The sequence below is a fragment of the Grampus griseus genome (genome assembly GCF_964374135.1).
Source record: "Grampus griseus genome assembly, chromosome: 3".
Lineage (NCBI taxonomy): Eukaryota > Metazoa > Chordata > Mammalia > Artiodactyla > Delphinidae > Grampus > Grampus griseus.
Genome location: NC_139019.1, coordinates 35,204,373 through 35,223,078, shown reverse-complemented (window position 1 = coordinate 35,223,078; position 18,706 = coordinate 35,204,373). Strand labels below are relative to the sequence as shown.

General features: G+C 39.2%; 1 protein-coding gene across 4 annotated transcripts in view; it reads right to left on the bottom strand.

Annotated features, from left to right (window-relative positions):
* Positions 1 to 18,706, bottom strand: part of GHR (growth hormone receptor) — a gene marked incomplete at its 5' end in the record, with an annotated part of 274,696 nt that overhangs the window by 12,638 nt on the left and 243,352 nt on the right. For all 4 annotated transcript variants that reach the window (XM_082652630.1, XM_082652631.1, XM_082652632.1 and 1 more), the window contains 4 exons: positions 3,944 to 4,034; positions 6,064 to 6,229; positions 11,069 to 11,247; positions 15,566 to 15,738. In XM_082652630.1, coding sequence (XP_082508756.1) covers positions 3,944 to 4,034; positions 6,064 to 6,229; positions 11,069 to 11,247; positions 15,566 to 15,738 — 609 coding nt within the window. The remainder of the gene's footprint in view (positions 1 to 3,943; positions 4,035 to 6,063; positions 6,230 to 11,068; positions 11,248 to 15,565; positions 15,739 to 18,706) is intronic.

The following is an 18,706-nucleotide window of genomic DNA, read 5'->3' as shown; positions in this document are numbered from 1 at the left end:
TTTTTGAATGCTTCTGATAAACCACTATGAGATGTATCTTGCACTAGACTCTGGGTCGGCAAATTACTGTCTATGGGCCAAATGTGGTCTGCCCTCTGTTTTTGTAAATAAAGTTTTATTGGAACATGGTCATGGTCATTTTACATATTATCTATGTAAAATAGTTTGCATATCATCTATGGCTGCTTTCATGCCACAGTGGCAGAGCTGAGTAGTGGTGACAGAGATTGCATAGCCTAGAAAGCCTAAAAATTTACTGTTTGGTCATTTTTAAAACAACTTTGTCAACCCTTGCACTAAACATTTCATTTAATCCTTACCACTACCAGGGAGGCAGAAGACATTATCTGTGGAAAGATTTAGATATTTAAGGAACATGTTCAAATCACACACCAATACTTGGCTCAGCTGGCGCTCAAATCCAAAGCAGCTGACTCCAAAACCTGGGCCCTTTGCCTTCTGTCATGCTGATGGGTTAAACTTGGTTCTGCATCTCTAAATGAATAGTTCACGGGTTCAAACACATAGAAAAATGCAACAAAACCCCAGTTACAGGAGGCAAAGTTTCCTAAATGTCTAACGCTTTACTTTGTATGGGTGCCTTTTTTTTTTTTTTTTTGAAGAGGATGATGCATTTAGGTACTTGTTGATAGCTTTCTGGGAGTTGTGGTTGACTTTAGGCCAGGGTGGCAGACCCTGCAGCTTGGAGGACCCAAGCCAGTCATGCAACTGAATATAGCAGGCCTGGTACAAAGTCATAGGGAGGGATGGGAATGGTGACAGAGAACATACGCCCTTTGCAAATGGGATGGTTGTTGGTCCTCTGCTTCAGCACATGTTGCCATGCAGGAATATCAGCCCAGTTTCACTAGATCTGTTTTTTAAGGTAATCTGGTAATCTGGATTTTTGTGTGAAAATTCCCTGTTTTATAAACACTTTGCAGGAAAACCTTTACTCCAAAATCAAAAGAACATAAAACAACAAAACATGGATCTGTGGGCTGAATTTGGCTTTCAGGTTGCCAGTTTGTCACTTCTGTTTTATGTTGATTCAGTTATTTCTTCCTGGATTAGTCATAGCTTGAAGGCTGGAGTAGGTCATATGGTGGGAGCCACAGAGTGTAGAATAACGATAAACTGGCATGAAACTACGTTTCTGATTTTTCTATCATTTTATTCAAATCCAAATTACACTATAAATTTTGCTAGAGTTGACTCAATGATCTGGACTAAGAAAGGGAGCAGTGGCTTGGTTTGTGAACTAACAAAACCTCAAGCAAAGAGCACCTGAAGTCCTTTACAGTCCTGAAGTTCTGGGGTAAACTGGCATAGCACCTCATTCTTTGAGTTTCATTTTAATTGTTCTTTCCACACTTGCTGTCAGCTATTTTCTACCATTTCCTACTTTCATTAGAACATGGAAATTTAGACAATGATAAGGGTTTTTATGCGTACATGAAAAAAGAAAGGTTAATTGTTTTCCACGGAAAACTTAATTTAGAACAGGAAATTTGGCAGTACAAATAGATTTCCAAAATTTTTCCCAATTTGGTGATTTTGACCAAGCGTCATAGTTAAGAACTTCATTATTCATAGAAAACACTCTTTTAGACAAAGGTTAATATATTTCCTTTGAAATTCTATTTGGAGGATTATTTTTTCTTTCAAATATTGTTAACTAATGTAATTTTAAGCAACGTAACAAATTTGCTTGGTCTTCATGATGACTCGAAATTGACAACTAATGTTAAAAGTAAATTCCGTTATGTACATAGTGGGTTTATCTACTGCAGGTACACATAAATTAGCCCATCGCCTAACTGTACAGATCAGTGAATTCAAATTAATCAACAGAATAATTTGACTCCTTTGCTGTTGGCATTGCTTAAATATATAAATTACTTAAAATCCTAAATAATTATTTACTTATTTACTAACTCCCCCCCCACAACTGAAAAGTGTGTTATCCTGCTTTATAATACTTGTGTTTCTAAGATAGTAATGTTGCTAGAAAGTTAGATAGAAAATAAAATTCTACAGAGGGAATTTTGTTTTCTCCTGAGCTTACATTATAAAATTGGAGATTAACCCTTCCTACATTCACTTGGAGACTTTTAGCATGCTTGACACTCTGGAACTCTAGAATTCTGAGAATTCTTCTCTCTACTGAAACTCTATGTTTACAAATACTATACAGCTTCAAAATACAAATTAAAAAGCGTTTACAATATATTCACATAGATCCTATTCTGATTTGTAGATGCGTCTTGGCTTCACCTGGAGACTTGTCTTTAGTCCTAGCTAGAGTAACCAACTGTCTTGGTTTGCCTGGACACAGGACTTTCAGTGCTAAAACCAGGGAAGTCTCAGGCAAACAGAGTGTTAGCTACCCTAATTCTAGGAGAAGGGGCAAGATTAACCCATGGGACTTAAAGAATATTCTAAACTACCATATGACCTAGTAATCCCACTACTGGGCATATACCCTGAGAAAACCATAATTCAAAAAGAGTCTGTACCACAATGTTCATTGCAGCTCTATTTACAATAGCCAGGAGATGGAAACAACCTAAGTGTCCATCATCGGATGAATGGATAAAGAAGATGTGGCACATATATACAATGGCATACTACTCAGCCATAAAAAGACATGAAACTGAGTTATTTGTAGTGAGGTGGATGGACCTAGAGTCTGTCCTACAGAGTGAAGTAAGTCAGAAAGAGGAAAACAAATACCGTATGCTAACACACATATATGGAATCTAAAAAAAAAAAGGTTCTGAAGAACCTAGGGGCAGGACAGGAATAAAGATGCAGACATAGAGAATGGACTTGAGGACACGGGGAGGGGGTAAGGGTAAGCTGGGACGAAGCGAGAGAGTGGCATGGACTTATGTACACTACCAAATGTAAAATAGATAGCTAGTGGGAAGCAGCCGCATAGCACAGGGAGATCAGCTCGGTGCTTTGTGACCTAGCGGGGTGGGATATAGGGAGGGTGGGAGGGAGGGAGACGCAAGAGGGAGGAGATATGGGGATATACATATGCATATAGCTGATTCACTTTGTTATACAGCAGAAACTAACACACCATTGTAAAGCAATTATACTCTGATAAAGACGTTTAAAAAAAAATATTCTAAATGTAAGAAAACTGGCGACCAGTACCAGTAACTTTTCCTATGTTTTGTATTAAAAGTTCCTGTAGTCTGTACTGAGTTTCTTTCAAGAATGAAAATAGAATAATTAGCCTTTACAGCTTAAGGGAAATTTAAAGGTCATATAATCCAACACCCTCAAATTATCCATGAGAACATGGAGGCCTAGAGAGATTAAGGGACTCAAATGAGATTAAACAGCAGTGGCAGAATAATAACTGGAACCTGCCTTTTGACTGCAAGAGAATGCAGAATGGAATCTCTTCAAGCTTAGAATTTTATCTGTGTTGACAAAAGCAGATGAAATACCAAATCATAACTATCCAAGCAATTTCAATAAAACCCAAATTTACTTAAAATCATCATCATATGAAGTCAAAAAAGGTTTTATTAGATTGAATTATCTAGGTGCTTTAGTTTACCACTTAAATTTCCTCTTACATTAGGACTGTGTCAGACTCAGCCAAAGCCTCACTGCTGCCTTATGGTCCTGGAATAAATGAGCCAATTTTTTCAGAACTTTGAGGAGGTACATATCACAAGGTGTATAGTCACTAGCCTCAGCCTCTTAATGTCCTATGCAACTTTCCAGATAGAACTGAGACCTGTGATGTCTCTATGATGAACACAACAAAGTGGTAAATGTATAACTGGACATAACGTTTCACTGGGTTGAAATATTTCACTCATGATTCACAAAAGAAAACATCAAACAATAAATGGAAACATGTATGTTTGCTAAATAACTGGCAAAAACATATCAAAGTATGTTATATCACACTTACCTTTGTTGTTTAGAAAATATGCATAAAAATAATGTCACCATTAGTCCAAATGTTCCAAAGATAATAAATAAGAACCATGGAAACTGGAAATCTGAAAAACATAAGAACAACATCTCACTCACAGAACTATGAATAGTTGAAGTTTACATTTCACTCTCCTGTTCCACATAAAAAAACTTCCTAATTTGTATTCATCTAGTAGAGTCAGTGATTTCATTTGATAACCACTGAAATAGACTGCAATGACTTAGGAGTATTTTCTGTTCCAAGAACACCTCTATCCACTTCCTCAGATCCTTTCATGTACCAAAAAAAGAAAATCAAAGTAAAGAAACAGCATACATTTTAAGCACAATCCATGTTTATACAAACAAACTGCTTTAAGCATCTTATGTATTCAGGGTATGTCATTAAAATGCTTCAGCTCTAGGAAAAATTGATGCCTGTTAATATACTACTTTTCCTAAGTAATGTCCACTTGGTTCTTTTTTTTTTTTTAAAGGTGTGGTGATATTTTTTAGCCTCCAGATTGGGGATCCATCAAAGTTTTACTTTTGAATCATTACTGAAACTTTTTAGACATGCAGGGCATACATTTTCTGCTTAAATATTGCTTAAAAATATGCTTAAAAATATTGTTTGACAGAAGAAGATCAGTACTAGGACCCCCATCTTTAGATTTTAGTATAATTTGTAGCAAATTTGTGGGCGTCTGTAAAACTTCTATTTCATTTCTCAAGAACAAGTGCCGCAGTGGCAGAGGTTGACTGCTTTTAAGGTGGAATTTACCTTAAGGTTGCTTTATGAAAGTAGGCTTTTATGCTGTAATATTTTATTTATTTTCTTATTCAGTTATTAAAAGCCCCAAGGGAGACATTAGGCATATTATAAAGAATTAGTGGGGGAAAGAATATCATTTTTTTGTATGTTGTGGTACCTATAATTTTATATCAATGATATACTCAGGAACATAATATAAAGCGAGTTTAATTTTTTTCTTTTTTAACAGAGAAGAAAAGCTTGTTTAAAAAATGTTTTTGTTAAGGAATTAAATGCCATCACAATAAGGTTAAAGGGCATGTGGCAAATGTGCTTTTAACCTGAATTTCATTGTATCAAGTATCATTTGAAACAACAAGTCTGTTGAATAGAGTGTAGAAAAGATGGTGCTATAGACATTTTCATTTGTGTTATATAGTATCACGGATTCTACCTGTACTATAGACATTTTCATTTGTGTTATATAGCATCACGGATTCTACCTGTACTGTAAGTGCAGAAATACAAATTTAATTTCTCTGTAGCTTGTGACTGTTTCGTTAACAAACCTCAGACCCTCATGTGGCACTGTAAACCTTCGTTTTTAATGGGGATGAGTTATAGCCAATTCCCATTTGGGAGTGATAATACTTTATACACTTACTATTCATTGTTAAGCAGCCTTCTTTATTTCTGTATCCAAAAATTTAAATTCTTTTATTCTGAATTCATAGGTCTCATTTCTTTAAACTATATGTTTATATTTCTTTTATAGAGGATCTTCAAATATTCCTTGTCACTCTTGAGCGTATCTAGCACACGATTTATTAAGCCTTCCTCCAGGTAAAAGCCACACCCAAACTTTCTAAAACCAATAAACATCTGCCATTGACTACTTATGCTGACTCAATATTAGGAATTCTCTAAGATGCCACATAGACAGCCATCCATCCAGATTCAGAATTTCTTCACTGTGTGTGTATATGAGAAACATTTTTTTCTGATTATAAGTGCAAAACAAACTCATAGAAAATACTAGAAATACAGAAACAAGGAAATAAAGAAATGAAGAAAAGAATCACCTGAAATTCTGTTATCCAGAGATACCCCACCCCCTCCATCAATAGCTTAGTGTATCTTCTGCTCTTTAACTTGCACCTACCCCATGACTTTTCCTGAATAATTCAAAAATGAAATCCTCCTTCCTCTTTTGTAATGGAGAGTACCTGTTACAGGCAGTGAACTCAAGGTCCCTCATCCTGACAATTGATGCTAATGTATCTTGATCTGGACAACACCCTAACAATCCCTGTATATTGACAAAAACCATGTTGGCTTCCATCTTAATCTCTTAGGTTTACCTTCTTCACATGCAAACGGTCTCATCTGAGGAAGTGTTACGAAGAGCACCTCACTGAACTCGCCATATTTTTCAGAGTTTCGTTGTCTGGATCTCACACGCACTTCATACTCTTTATCCAGTCTCAATGAGTACACTGGAACTGATGTTGACAATACAGGGTCCATCTTTCAAGACAAAATATAAAACTTACTGGTTAGAGAGTCAACAACTCAATGCAATAAGCTCTATGAGGTGTTTCTACATTCGTATTCAAAATGAATTTCTGTGAAGTAGGCAATGTTTTAAAATGCGCTGGTGGAGTTTGCTATTTAGAGAAAGATCAAGGCAAATAACTTAGTAACACAACATTGTAAATTAACTATACTTCAATTAAAAAATGGTAAAAAAAAGAATTTTGTTAAATGGGGAGTAGTCTTCAAATTTATTTTGGTATAAACACAAAGATATGATAGACTTGTTTAAAGAAATGCAGCTATATCTTTGCATTAGGCTGTCAGATATTCTACTCAGATCAAAGCATAATAGAATTATAGTGAATGGCAGAATTATAAAGATTACAGATACATTGCCTACCCTTTGGGATATTGCATTCTTATATAAAGACATCAGAACAGAAAGAAACACACATATTTCCTATATCTGTATCTGTTCTTTGGAAATCCTGGGTAGTCATTCATATGATCAAAGAATTGGAGGGTGTCCTAGAAAAATCATAGTTGTCTTAATTAAACTTTCAAACAATTCTATCAGCTTGCTCTAGAAGGCTTAAAGCCACCTCAAAATAGTTTGCTATTCAAAATTTGTGAAGAAAAGTCACTGGAGGCCTTTGGTAACAACCAACAGGATTCCACAACCCTGAAGGCCAGGATGTTCCTTTACCTTCCCAGGGAAGGGTAGGTGAGGCTATTAGACCTTTAAGACATGTTGCTATCAAAGAGGTTAGACACAACTAATGATGGTGTTTTCCTCCAAGTCACATATTCAAAGCAGGTACACAATATGTGGTTTTCTTGTGTTTTTGGGTAGAACATCTTGTTCCTGTTTATAGAAAATTAGGAACATTCTCTTCTTCAACAGCATGGGTTTTATCACATAAATAAGATTCTCATAATTTATTTTATTAAGTCAGAGCCTGGGCCTTCAGCTTCTAAAACAAATTTCCCTTCACCTCAGTTAGTTTCTACTCACAAAGTACCTCTTTTTTTCTCCTATGTACACAGAATGGTTAGTTTGCATCTTTTATAGATGCTTAATATATGGAATATTTGTATAGCTAAAATGCTTCTGAATATTAAATTCATTTTATTATTTTTCTTAAACTATTTTAAAAAGCCTATGTTTCCATTCTTGAAGCCCTCATTTCTCTGTCACCATCACCAGTACTATTTCTTTACAGATTTCATTAATAACAAAACCAAAAAGGGACCCTCGGCCATTCGACCCATAGCCCCCTCTCCATCTTCCCTCACCCTTCCACACCAGCCACACCAAACTCAAATTTGCTCACAGGTCTCCTAATACCCGCCCTGCTCCCTGCCACCTTCCTATGAGGGAAAGCCTATTCTTGGCTAATTCTCAGTGCAAGTACTGCTGATATTCTAAGAAGCCTCTTCTGGCAATTATCCCTACTCCATCCTGCCAGGTAGTACACATATTACTTCTTTTAATTCATTGCTCTAATTTCTATATTATACTGCAAATTCCCTGGGGGCAAATGATGCCTTCATTTTCTTTACATTTCCAAAGCCCAGCACAATACCAGGTATATAGTGGGTACTCAAGAGATGGCCAACACATTGTGGATAATTCTACGCCACCCATTAAGTCTTAAAAAAAAAATAAAACCCAACAAATTCTTAACTTGGTTTAGCGGGTATATAGTTGTAAGCAACTACATGGTCATTAGAATTACTTTTATATTCAAAATGTGTTTAATAAATTAAAAATGGGCATAGTAATACCAAATTCAATATTGTCAAATGCAACATGAATTCCTGATACAAGCAACAAACATTAGCCTTTTCCCCCTTGACTTACAACCCTCTCTTCTTTTTATGCTTATGCCTCTTGTTCTCATAACCAAGTAGAATGTAAGTTCTTCAAGAGAGGTCAATTCTATAGATGGGCCCTTGATACTCATGACAATTCTGAGATACCTTGCAAATTACCAAACTTATAAATATCATGAATTTGTAACTTCATTTATAAAAGGTAAGTAAAGTAGAAGTTAATTGACCCCTTTGGACTTATCTGATGAGATTTAGCAGGGGTGCAATGAAAAGTGCCACAAAGCCAAGTTGGGATGCAGGCCTGAATGGTCGACGGAGTCCCATGCTCCCACGCATCTGGCTCAGAGTGTGTGATTCCTATCAGTGCCTCGCCTGGGACAGAACTACAGGCCATGGACTTTCTGTGTTCAAACTATCAGCACTCAGTTTGTGTGCTAATGTTCTGATTTACATCTTTGCTTTTTCTAGGTTGTCAAACTTTTTTTGTTTCAGGTCTCCTCCACACTCTTAAAAATGATTGAGAATCCTAAAGATTTTGGTTTTTTTGGGTTATAACTTTCACTATTTACCATACTAGACACTGAAAATGAGAATTTTAAAAATACTAATTTCAAAATTAAAATAATAAGATTTTACGTTAACGTTTTTATAAAAATTATTGTACTTTCTGAAAGAATAAAATTATAGTGAGAAAAATGACATTGTTTTACATTTTTGCTAATCTCTTTAATATCTGGCTTAATGGCTGTATTTTTACAACTGTCTCTGAATTAAAACTGCTAGGATGTGTTGTTTTGGTTGAGGTGCATAAATAAAACTTGGTCTCACAGATATATAGTTAGAAAATGGAAGAGATATTTTAATACTCTTTTCAGATGATTGTATATATTCTTCTTTAACACCAACAAAAAAACTCAGTAAGTGGTATTTTCTTAAAGGTTAGTTGCAATGTGGAATCTGAAACTCTATCAATGAATCTTTCATACGTCATTATATTAAAATCCACCATTCCATCTAGTACTTTGAATGGATCATTTCCCCATGTGTGGTTTTGGTTACAGTACGTACTGGTCATTTGGAAAATATTGTTCACTGAGTTATGCAGATTTTCTAAATGTTCACACATTTCACTATACAATATTTTAAAAAAACCTCACTTTTGCTTATATCACCGTTGATCTCATTAGGAGATCTTCAAAGGTTGGGGAAGCTATCAAGCTCACAGCTGCAGATGGCAAGTTTTCCAAAATTCGAATTTAACCTTGAAAGCTCAAATTTTCTCCTTGGCAACAAATACTGTCAATTGTTTTTCTTAAGTGTTAAGTTCACTTTTTCAAGAAATGTTGCCAAGTATTTGCCAACTCAAATATGAAAAGCCATCCAGCTGTTTATCAGTTATTCTTTCAAAGTAAAAATGGTATTCCAAGCAAAAAGGAGCTAGTTCTAGCAGGCAACTCAGGTGTTTAAATGCCTTTTCTCAAGATAACCAACCACACCTCAGTATGTAGCTGCAGTGCTTTAGGTGTACTTCCCATGTGTTGCACAGAAGATTAAAAAGCTACATACTCAGAAGTCGTGATTTAATAAAATTAATAATATATGCAGCTTCATCGAGGACATTCTTATGTGAAACCACCTCCCTGCAGCCCTGCTCACCGCTTCTTAACTGTGAGTGCATGGTGGTGAAGAATACAGTGACTGTCAGTACGATTTGGAATTACTGCCTTGATTCGTGCTAAGGCAGCAGCAGTGTTTCCACCATTGCGTTTGGACCATCTGTGTAAATCTCGACACAGTGAAAAAAGGAAAGAACATTCTAGTATTATTATGAAAATAGTCTTGAGCTTGTGGACTCCCTGAAAGGGTCCCAGGGACCCTCAGGGGTCCAAAGTTTACACTTTGGGAACTGCTGCCCTGGGGTGCCTAGCACCGTGCCTCTTGCACGGTAGTTATTTCAATACCTGGTTGCTGAACAAATGTTTGACTGAAGCTTGAATTTAGAAAGGCTTGTCTGACTCAGCATCCAGCCAAGCTTTTCTGCACCAAGTTATGGAACAGATATCTAAATTAAAATGATTCTGCAAACAGAACCTTGAAGCCCAATACTTAACTGTGCACAGCTGCTCTAAACTTAACTTTCCTCTAATGACAAAACTGGCTTCTTCCTCAGCAGTTCACTGAATGGACAGGGCCCGGTGTCGCAAAATTCTAGGAGTGAGGCTGTGCCGGGCTGCTGGGCACGACCTGGTGACCAGCCAGAAACCACTTGGCTTGGCCAGGCCTGTGGCTGTGGCTAGACTGATTTAGAATTGGTTACACTGGGAGCAGCATGATAATCCTGGTTTCTTCTTGTTGTGCGCCATGTGGACTTGATCGAAGTGCCCAGTTCCCATACACTTGGCAAGGAAGTGTGGGGTTCAGAGGTCAACCAGTACCATGCCACTTGCTTACATAAAAACCTCTTAGCTTGATTCTCCCTTGAGGTATGTAACAAAACATCCTTCTGAAACCTCTAGGGGATCGATTCCCTCCCCCTCTGTTTCCCTCCTGGAGTCACTCAAGAACTTATTTTAATGGGGGTCTGGTGAAGAGTAGCAACTAAAATCATGGGAGAATATTTAACCCCGGCTCACTGTTGACCTTGATCATAACCCTTCCCATGTTTAGCCACACCCTCAAAGGCAGCTAAGTGGCTAGAGTGCACGATATTGTTCTGAAGTTCAGCTGGATACCAATGATGACTGGGGAAATATAGTTTTCCTTTCCTTCCATAGGTTTCTGTATAAAACTCCATGTAAGCATTTGCTGTCTTAAAGAATTCCAAGATGATATTTTACTGATTATATCCATTTTTCTCAAATAAGAAATTAGAGAGCATATAGCATGGGCATGTGGTATTAAGTCAAAAGGAAGTCTATAAATGAGAGGGGGTTGTTAAACTAAAAAGAAGAAAAGTCAAAGGATTTTTAAATGTGAGATGTAATGATATCTTACCATTTTCCACTGGGTCTCATTTACTTCTTTGTATTGCAGTTCATATTCCAGGACTATCCACCCCTTCTGAACATCTGCATTTGGTGGTGGTTCCCATCTCACTTGGATATCTGCATGAATCCCTGTTAAACTGATGTTCAGTAAAGTCCAGTTGAGGCCAATGGGTGGATCTGGTTGCACTGGGCATTTCAACAGAGAATTAGTACACAGACACAGCTCGATATTAGTGGAATGCTTTCTTCCGAAGAGACTGTTACTTTATACATTTTTATTATTCAAACTCTTAATTCTTCCAATATTCCCACTTTATGGGACAGTATCATTTTTTTTAACATCTTTATTGGAGTATAATTGGTTTACGATGGTGTGTTAGTTTCTGCTTTACAACAAAGTGAATCATTTTTTAACTTAAGGATGATCTGTTTTTAACTTAAGGATGATCTGTTTTTAACTTAAAAAAAAAGCCCCTATAAAAAACTTCTTTTTGAGTTTAAAATCTGATCTATAGCTATTCTTAAAGATTTGCCATGTTTTACACTTCTTTTGGCTCTGGTAGGATTAATACTTTGGGATTTTGGCAAAGGAATTCACTTTAACTCAGAACTGAAGGAAGAGAGAGTCAGAAAGATCTGTGGTATTTAAACATGTCGCTGTTTTGGAACTAGGGGTGGAGAAATCTTTTTTCTTCCAAGCTGTATGTGACCTGGGGCAAGATCTTTCTTATTTTCTTTCTCATTTCTTGTCTTTGCCACTTCTGTATGGCTACAGAAGCACAATCCTTCCAAACACTCAGTAAATACTCCTTAGCTTGTCTTCCTAGCCACATGTGATCATTTCTTCAGATATAAAATGAAGGCATTACACTGCTCTCTCAAACGGTAATGAATCAGTGTTTTCTGTGTTTTACTTAACTGCATGCTACTGACCACTGTGGAGTGGATACTACTTTATAAAAAATGAGAAAGTCCCAATTTGACTAATCATGACCACATTTTGGAAACTAAATTGAAGGGGTTTGCAAAATAGCTAAGCTACCCACATCATGATAGTTATACCTCATCTTTCTGGATTTGTTGGGGACTGATGAATTCTGAAAACCAAAGCTTAACCCTTTATATGACTGAACTATAAAAATGTTTTTAATGCAAAGTTGTCTCCAACCTATTACTCATTTTGCATCTTACAAATCTTCCTACTTTAAATAGAGGATATAGAACTGGGTCCTTTTTGAGAAGGCTCAGTACCACCGTTACGAGCATAATAATCACCTCTTCCTTACTTTTATGCTTATTTCTAGGTGCCTTAGTTGACACATTACAGTGTGAGAAACACTCTGAGATACTTAAAAAGCATCTGAAACTGAATGCATTCAAAGGCAAGTCTTCTGCCTGAAGCTTGCTCCTCTTCTACCTTCCCTGGTTCTGTTAATGGCGACTCCATTCCTCCAGTTGCTCAGGATAAAAATTCAACTCTTCCCGGACTCATCTTTTTTTTTTTTTTTTCCGGTACGCGGGCCTCTCACTGTTGTGGCCTCTCCTATTGCAGAGCACAGGCTCCGGACGCGCAGGCTCAGCGGCCATGGCTCACGGGCCCAGCCGCTCCGCGGCATGTGGGATCTTCCCGGACCGGGGCACGAGCCCATGTCCCCTGCATCGGCAGGCGGACTCTCAACCACTGTGCCACCAGGGAAGCCCCTGGACTCATCTTTTTTTTCACCATCCCACATTCTGTCAGCTGTACTTCCAAGATACTCTCCAAATCCACCCACTTCTCATCAGCTGCATGGCTCTAACCTGGTCCTAGCCATTATCATTTTTGTTGTTGTTGTTGTTGCTGCTGCATTAGCCTCCCAACTAGTCTCTTCCTGTGGTCCTTGTCCCCCTTCAGTCTATTCTCGACACAGCCCTCAATACTGTGGACATGGTGGTCATCTTAAGTTAGGTCATATCACTCATCATTTAAAGCCTTCCAAAGGCTTCCTATCTCACTCCAGATGAAAGCCAAAGTCACACATGGCTTAAAGGGTACCTTAGCCTTGACCCTCTGACCTCTGGGATCTGGTCTATGACCACGCGCCTCCTCGCTCTCTGTGTATCCCCTCGCTACCCCATGCTGTTCCTTGAGAGAGCAAAGGCATGCTCCCGCTCCAGGATCTTTACCCTTCCTGTGCCCTCTTCCCTCAGGTGGACACGTGACTGTTCTCTCATTTCCTTCTTCACTCAAGTGTCGCTGTCTCGGTGAAGCCGTGTCTGATAACGCTACCACTGCAACCTCTCCAGCATGCTTTTCTCCCTCCCGATGTTACCTCTCTTCCCAGCATGGTCTCTTTCCACCCTCACTGGGAAAATGTCCCACTAGGGCAGACGTTTTCTGTCCCCAGCACCTAGAACACTGCCTGGTCTAAGGAAGAGACTCAACGATTGGCTGAATAAACTGAATGAATGACAGATGCCTAAGTAATATGACTTTAAATCCAAAGACGAGCCCTGTGAGGTCTAGTAGAATACATTCATAATACATGAGGAAGCTGAGGCTTGTGGCTGTCATCTTCAGATCTAGGTTCACCTCGGTTCTTTGTTGTCTCTCACTCTCAGCTCCCTCCCTACCTGCTTTCATGGTAACTCTGCCCGTCATCATCTTTTGCCTTGATTATCACAAAGTCTTCTAATCCCCATACCTCTAGTCTGTGCTATTCCAATCTACCCTCTACACTGCAGCAAGACGAATTCCCCTGAGACAATAGTACCATGCTGTATGGCTTTGAGGTTAAGAGCATGGGCTCTGGAGCTATGCTGCTTAGGTTTGAATCTCAGCTCTGCCTACCAGCTGTCTGACCTTGAGCTAGTCATTGATCCGCTGCTTTGGGGATCAGTTTCATCATCTGTAAAATGGGGATTATAATAGAACCTATCTCACACAGTGATCATACCTGATCTATGGTAAATGCTTTGTAAGGGTTAGCAATAAATATCCTGAGGTCATTTCCCTGCTTAAGCATCCTCAAATGTACCCCTGGACAGTAAGGTAAAGTCCAAATTCCTCTGTGGGGTACACAAGATCAATTGATGATTTCTCTGGCCAGCGAGTCAGGCCTGCCAAACTGCTCCCGAGTCTGTGAACATTCTGTGCTGTTTGTCACTTTTGGAACTTAGTCGCTGTTGGAAGACACAGTCCATCTTGTATAACTGGCAACTCCTGCTGATGCTTTAAGAAGTAACTGAACTAGTCACCATCTCTGTGCAGCCCTTTCTCTACCCTCGGGCCCAGTCAATCATTCCCACCTCTGGCCACAACCTTGGCTTGCTGTGCATTCCACACACCTTGAGTCCGGCACCTATTGTGCTGTATCACAATTACTTGTTAACCTGCCCGATTTCCCTACTTGACTGCGTCTTACTCGTTCTGTAGCCAACACACCCAGCACAGGGCCCGGCTCGTGGCACTTGGCAGGGACAGGGTTAGAACACGGGTCTTGACACAGTAGTCTTTCTACTACCCATTTAGCCACTAGACAGCTACATCTATTGACGTTAGGGCATATGTACGAATAGTTCCTCTAAACCGTATAATTGGGTTCTCTTTTCTGCGTGGTACAGTTTTCTCAATCTTCTCCCTCAAAGTCAGGCTATCAGATTTACTTGTTTCCATCTGCAACTTCTACCCACACCCTCTCTGTCTCTTCCAGTCTGCTGATGCCTGGGAAACCACACACAAGAACAACACGTCTGAGAGAGGCTCCAAGGAATTCCTATAAGCAACAAATGAGCTTTGTGGATAGATCTGAGGCACCAACGTCAGCTACTCATGGTCCTTCTTTGATTCTTTCTATTTAGCTGTTTATACTATTATAGTATAAACATGAATATTCCAATTATGGTTGTTTGTTTTGTTTCATTTCCCCTGTGTCCACATGATGCGCAAGGGATACGCTGCTTGGAACTTTCACTTCGTTCACTGAGCTGATTACCTCCAGTGTTTGTTTTGAGATCTTATAAACATGTCTTTAAACTGATTTTGGCTGTTCTGTCCATGTAAAATTCCAGAATGATTATGCCTTGTGGTAAAGAAAATCTAGGCCTTTATTATAGCAGTGACAGAGATCAAGGCCAATGTATTTCAGTAGATCAGAATATAATAATCATACCAAATCATTAGGAGAGAAGGAATCTTAAGAGTGCGTTGAGTTTGTCCCTTGGAGCGGCACACAAGAATACAATCCAGCTTTAGCGACCTTCTCAAGGGAAAGACTCCATAAGACCCCTATTCTTTTCTTTACAACATTTACTGCCAGATTTCTTTCATGTTAGAGCCAACCCAAGCTCCCTCTGCCCTTTCTCTCTTGTTCACCAGCTGGTCTCATGCACTGTAAAGGAGACCGCCATCCCTCTACAGAGTGCAATGACACAGTCTTCCTATTTGCATACACTTGGACTTTGCAGCCTTCCCCACTTATTTAATCTAAAGCCATGTCAAATAAAACACAAACCTGTGATTTACCTATTTCCTCAACAGAGAAACACTTTTGATCCACAGTATCACCATTGCTAGTTAGCTTGATACAGTAGGGGATCCAAATGGAGGTATAAGATGAATTAAAGTAACAGCTGTTTTCTCCAGCAGAGACATAATCGGGGCATTCTTTCCATTCTTGAGTCCATTCTTGAGTGCTCCTGAAATGGAGGGTAAAAAAGGATGAATTGTTCCCCCAAATCATGCCATAGCTTAAGCCAAAGCAAGGTGCTTGGCAGTCAGAGTCAATAAATTGGGACACGACTATGTTATGAGCAAGTATCTTAGTGGCACCATTTCCAAGAAGTAGCACATCTGTGGACTGATGATCAGTGTCTGTAGACTGATAGAAGGCCATTTGGTACTTCTGCCTATACCAAAAGCATCCCTTCATTGACTGTGTATAATGAACCAGCTCCTAAATTAAGTGATTTATTGGTAGGTACTTCATTACCCCCATTCTGCAGATGAGGGTTCTCAGGCTTACGAAGGTTTAAAAATGTTCCTTTATTAAAATACTGCAGAGAGTCAACCCCCAAACTATAGAGATTCCCAGAGAATAGCTGAGTCTTTAAACCTGGGTATTCCCCCAACTCATGGTGGAAGAAACTGAGGCAGCACACTGATGGTGTTCTGCAGGCTGAGTGACATGGAGATTTGGGTGGCCCTGAAGTGGACAATTGGCTACCGCCCTACTCTGAACTGCTGCATCCTGTGTCCATCTCCCCAAAGCTGTACATTGTTTGGGGGGGATGGTTTCCTGTTGCCTCGAACTCCTTCCCATTCTCCTGATTTTTTTTCCTTAATTACATGAAGAGCCACGGGAACATTTCAAACATGCTGGACATCCAGGTAACCTTTAAGAAACATGGGAGTCCTAGGATTTTCCCCTCTACTCATAAAAGAGACAAAAGCCATGGACCCAGAAATTAAAAAAAATTCTCCAAACTGAGAAAGCATTTTTCTTCTCCATTTTGTAAATAGAAATGGACATTTAATTATAATATCAAAAAAAGGAAAACAAAAATGGGCTGAACTGAATCAATGTGTTTGCCAGCAGTTCCTTTTTTGGTTTCTCTACAAAGAACAAGTTCATCTTTTCCTATATCTTCGATCAGATAAGAACAAACAAAACAAGTCATGAGGGATAGATGGACACATGGAGAACACTGAAGAAATCAGAAAAGCTACATCTCCATATTTAAATTCTACCATAGAGTTATTCACCTCTATCCCAGTCTACAGAAAGCATCATTTACCCAGATGACTTAGAACAACAGCAGGATGTGTGTCGAAGAAAAAAGAGATGCCAGGAAGTTCACTGTGGGAGGACGTCAGTTTGGGGAAAGGATATTCCCTGATCAGCTGCTAAAGGGGACCTGAACAAAAATGCAGAGCAATCCAAAGATCGCTCAGACTCAAGTCCATCCCAGCAGGAACTGAGCAAACATGTGAGACCATGTGACACAGCTCTCCTCCCATTTCCCATCTGCTTGCCTGACTGAATGACTGAATTCAGCAAGCCATCACTGGGTGTTTCCAATGCAAGCAGTATGTAAGCATGATAGCTGGCACTAGCACTGTGTAGCTATAATGATTAATAAGACTTGATCACTACCTTCAGGCTAGAAGACGACTCAGCAATTACCATCCGAGTACTTTCTTTTTTTGTCTCCTTTATTCAGTATACTGATATTTCATAAGCATTGATTATATATAAAACACCATGCCAGATATTATGCGGGATTCACGTGAATTACTCCTGCCTCAGGAGAATGACCAAGAAACTGTATTACAAAGCAGTGTGGCTAAGTGTTTACACATCGTACTCACTGGAGTTAGAAGAGGGAATGATTGCTCTGGCTGTTCATGGAAGGCTTCAAGGTGGAGGTAGTGTTTTTAGCAATCTTGAAGATGGGTAAAAGTTTAACAGATGGCAACAGGGAAAGGAAGAGAGGGAACAGAAGGCAATGGAATCATTGGGAAAAACTTTCTTAAATTAGAATTGCTACTTAGGTGGGGTAATTGATTATTTACTTACTCTTCACTAGGCTATCGGCCGAGAAGGGGGTTTACAAGTCCAGGAGACATAAAGCCAGGTAATCTGTGGCTGAGGGAGAAGGGGGTAGGAATGACCTTGTGTCGGCTGAGGTGCTTGGGGCTGGCAGGCCAGACTGTGGAGGTCTGTGAGCATCACCCCAGGGGGATGGGTGCTGGGCAGCAGTGGACAGCAAGGACCCTGCAGGCTGTGGGAAGGCAGGATGAAGAGCTGGGAGAAGACACATGTTTCCTTCTTTACAGCTGTTTCCCAAGTTTGGCACTAGGAGGAAAGTTGTGTAACATCAGGGGGTCCTTGAGACAGCTGCTTGTCAGCTGTTGGAAAGAACTTGGGATTAACATGGACAGTGAACTGTTGCTTAATTTCTGGTTGAGATTCTCAGAAGCTGCATACTCTTGGATGAGAGGGAGATTCAGCTCTGATGGGAAAATTAAGCGGGTAGAGGGTAGAAGGAAGAATCGTGTGTATTGTGTGTATGTGTTTAGAATAGGAAAAAGATAAAAAAGAACTATCGATAGGTGGGTCATTGAACTATGGTATGGTTTGTTTTATCTTGGCTTTCAAACAAAATTAGAGTACAGTAAAGAGAATGGTTTAAGAGATTGCCCAGGAAATGAGGTTTCCATATAATAGTAAAGGACATATCAAATGTATTTAGCATAACTGACAGTATTAAAGTGACTATTAAAACATTCTAGTGCTTAGCAGGTCTGGAGTTGTAATAGGGAGGTTAGCTCTGTGTATTTCACAGTTTCTCAACTTTGGCTTGTCAGCACCCTGGTCCCCATGGGGACTGTAGGAAAAACACTGTTTAGATTGTCCCCAACCCATTAGCTCCACGGAACAAACAACTTAAAGCACTTATCTTAAGCACAATAGATCCGGAAGAGCTAGTTCAAAACACAACTCCCAACCCCCTCCCTCACTAACTGAAGTTGAATTTTATTTTAAATACATATTTAACACTTCTTTTTAAACTATTAAATTTAGAGAAGAAAAACATGGGGGCTTCCCTGGTGGCGCAGTGGTTGAGAGTCCGCCTGCCAATGCAGGGGATGCGGGTTCGTGCC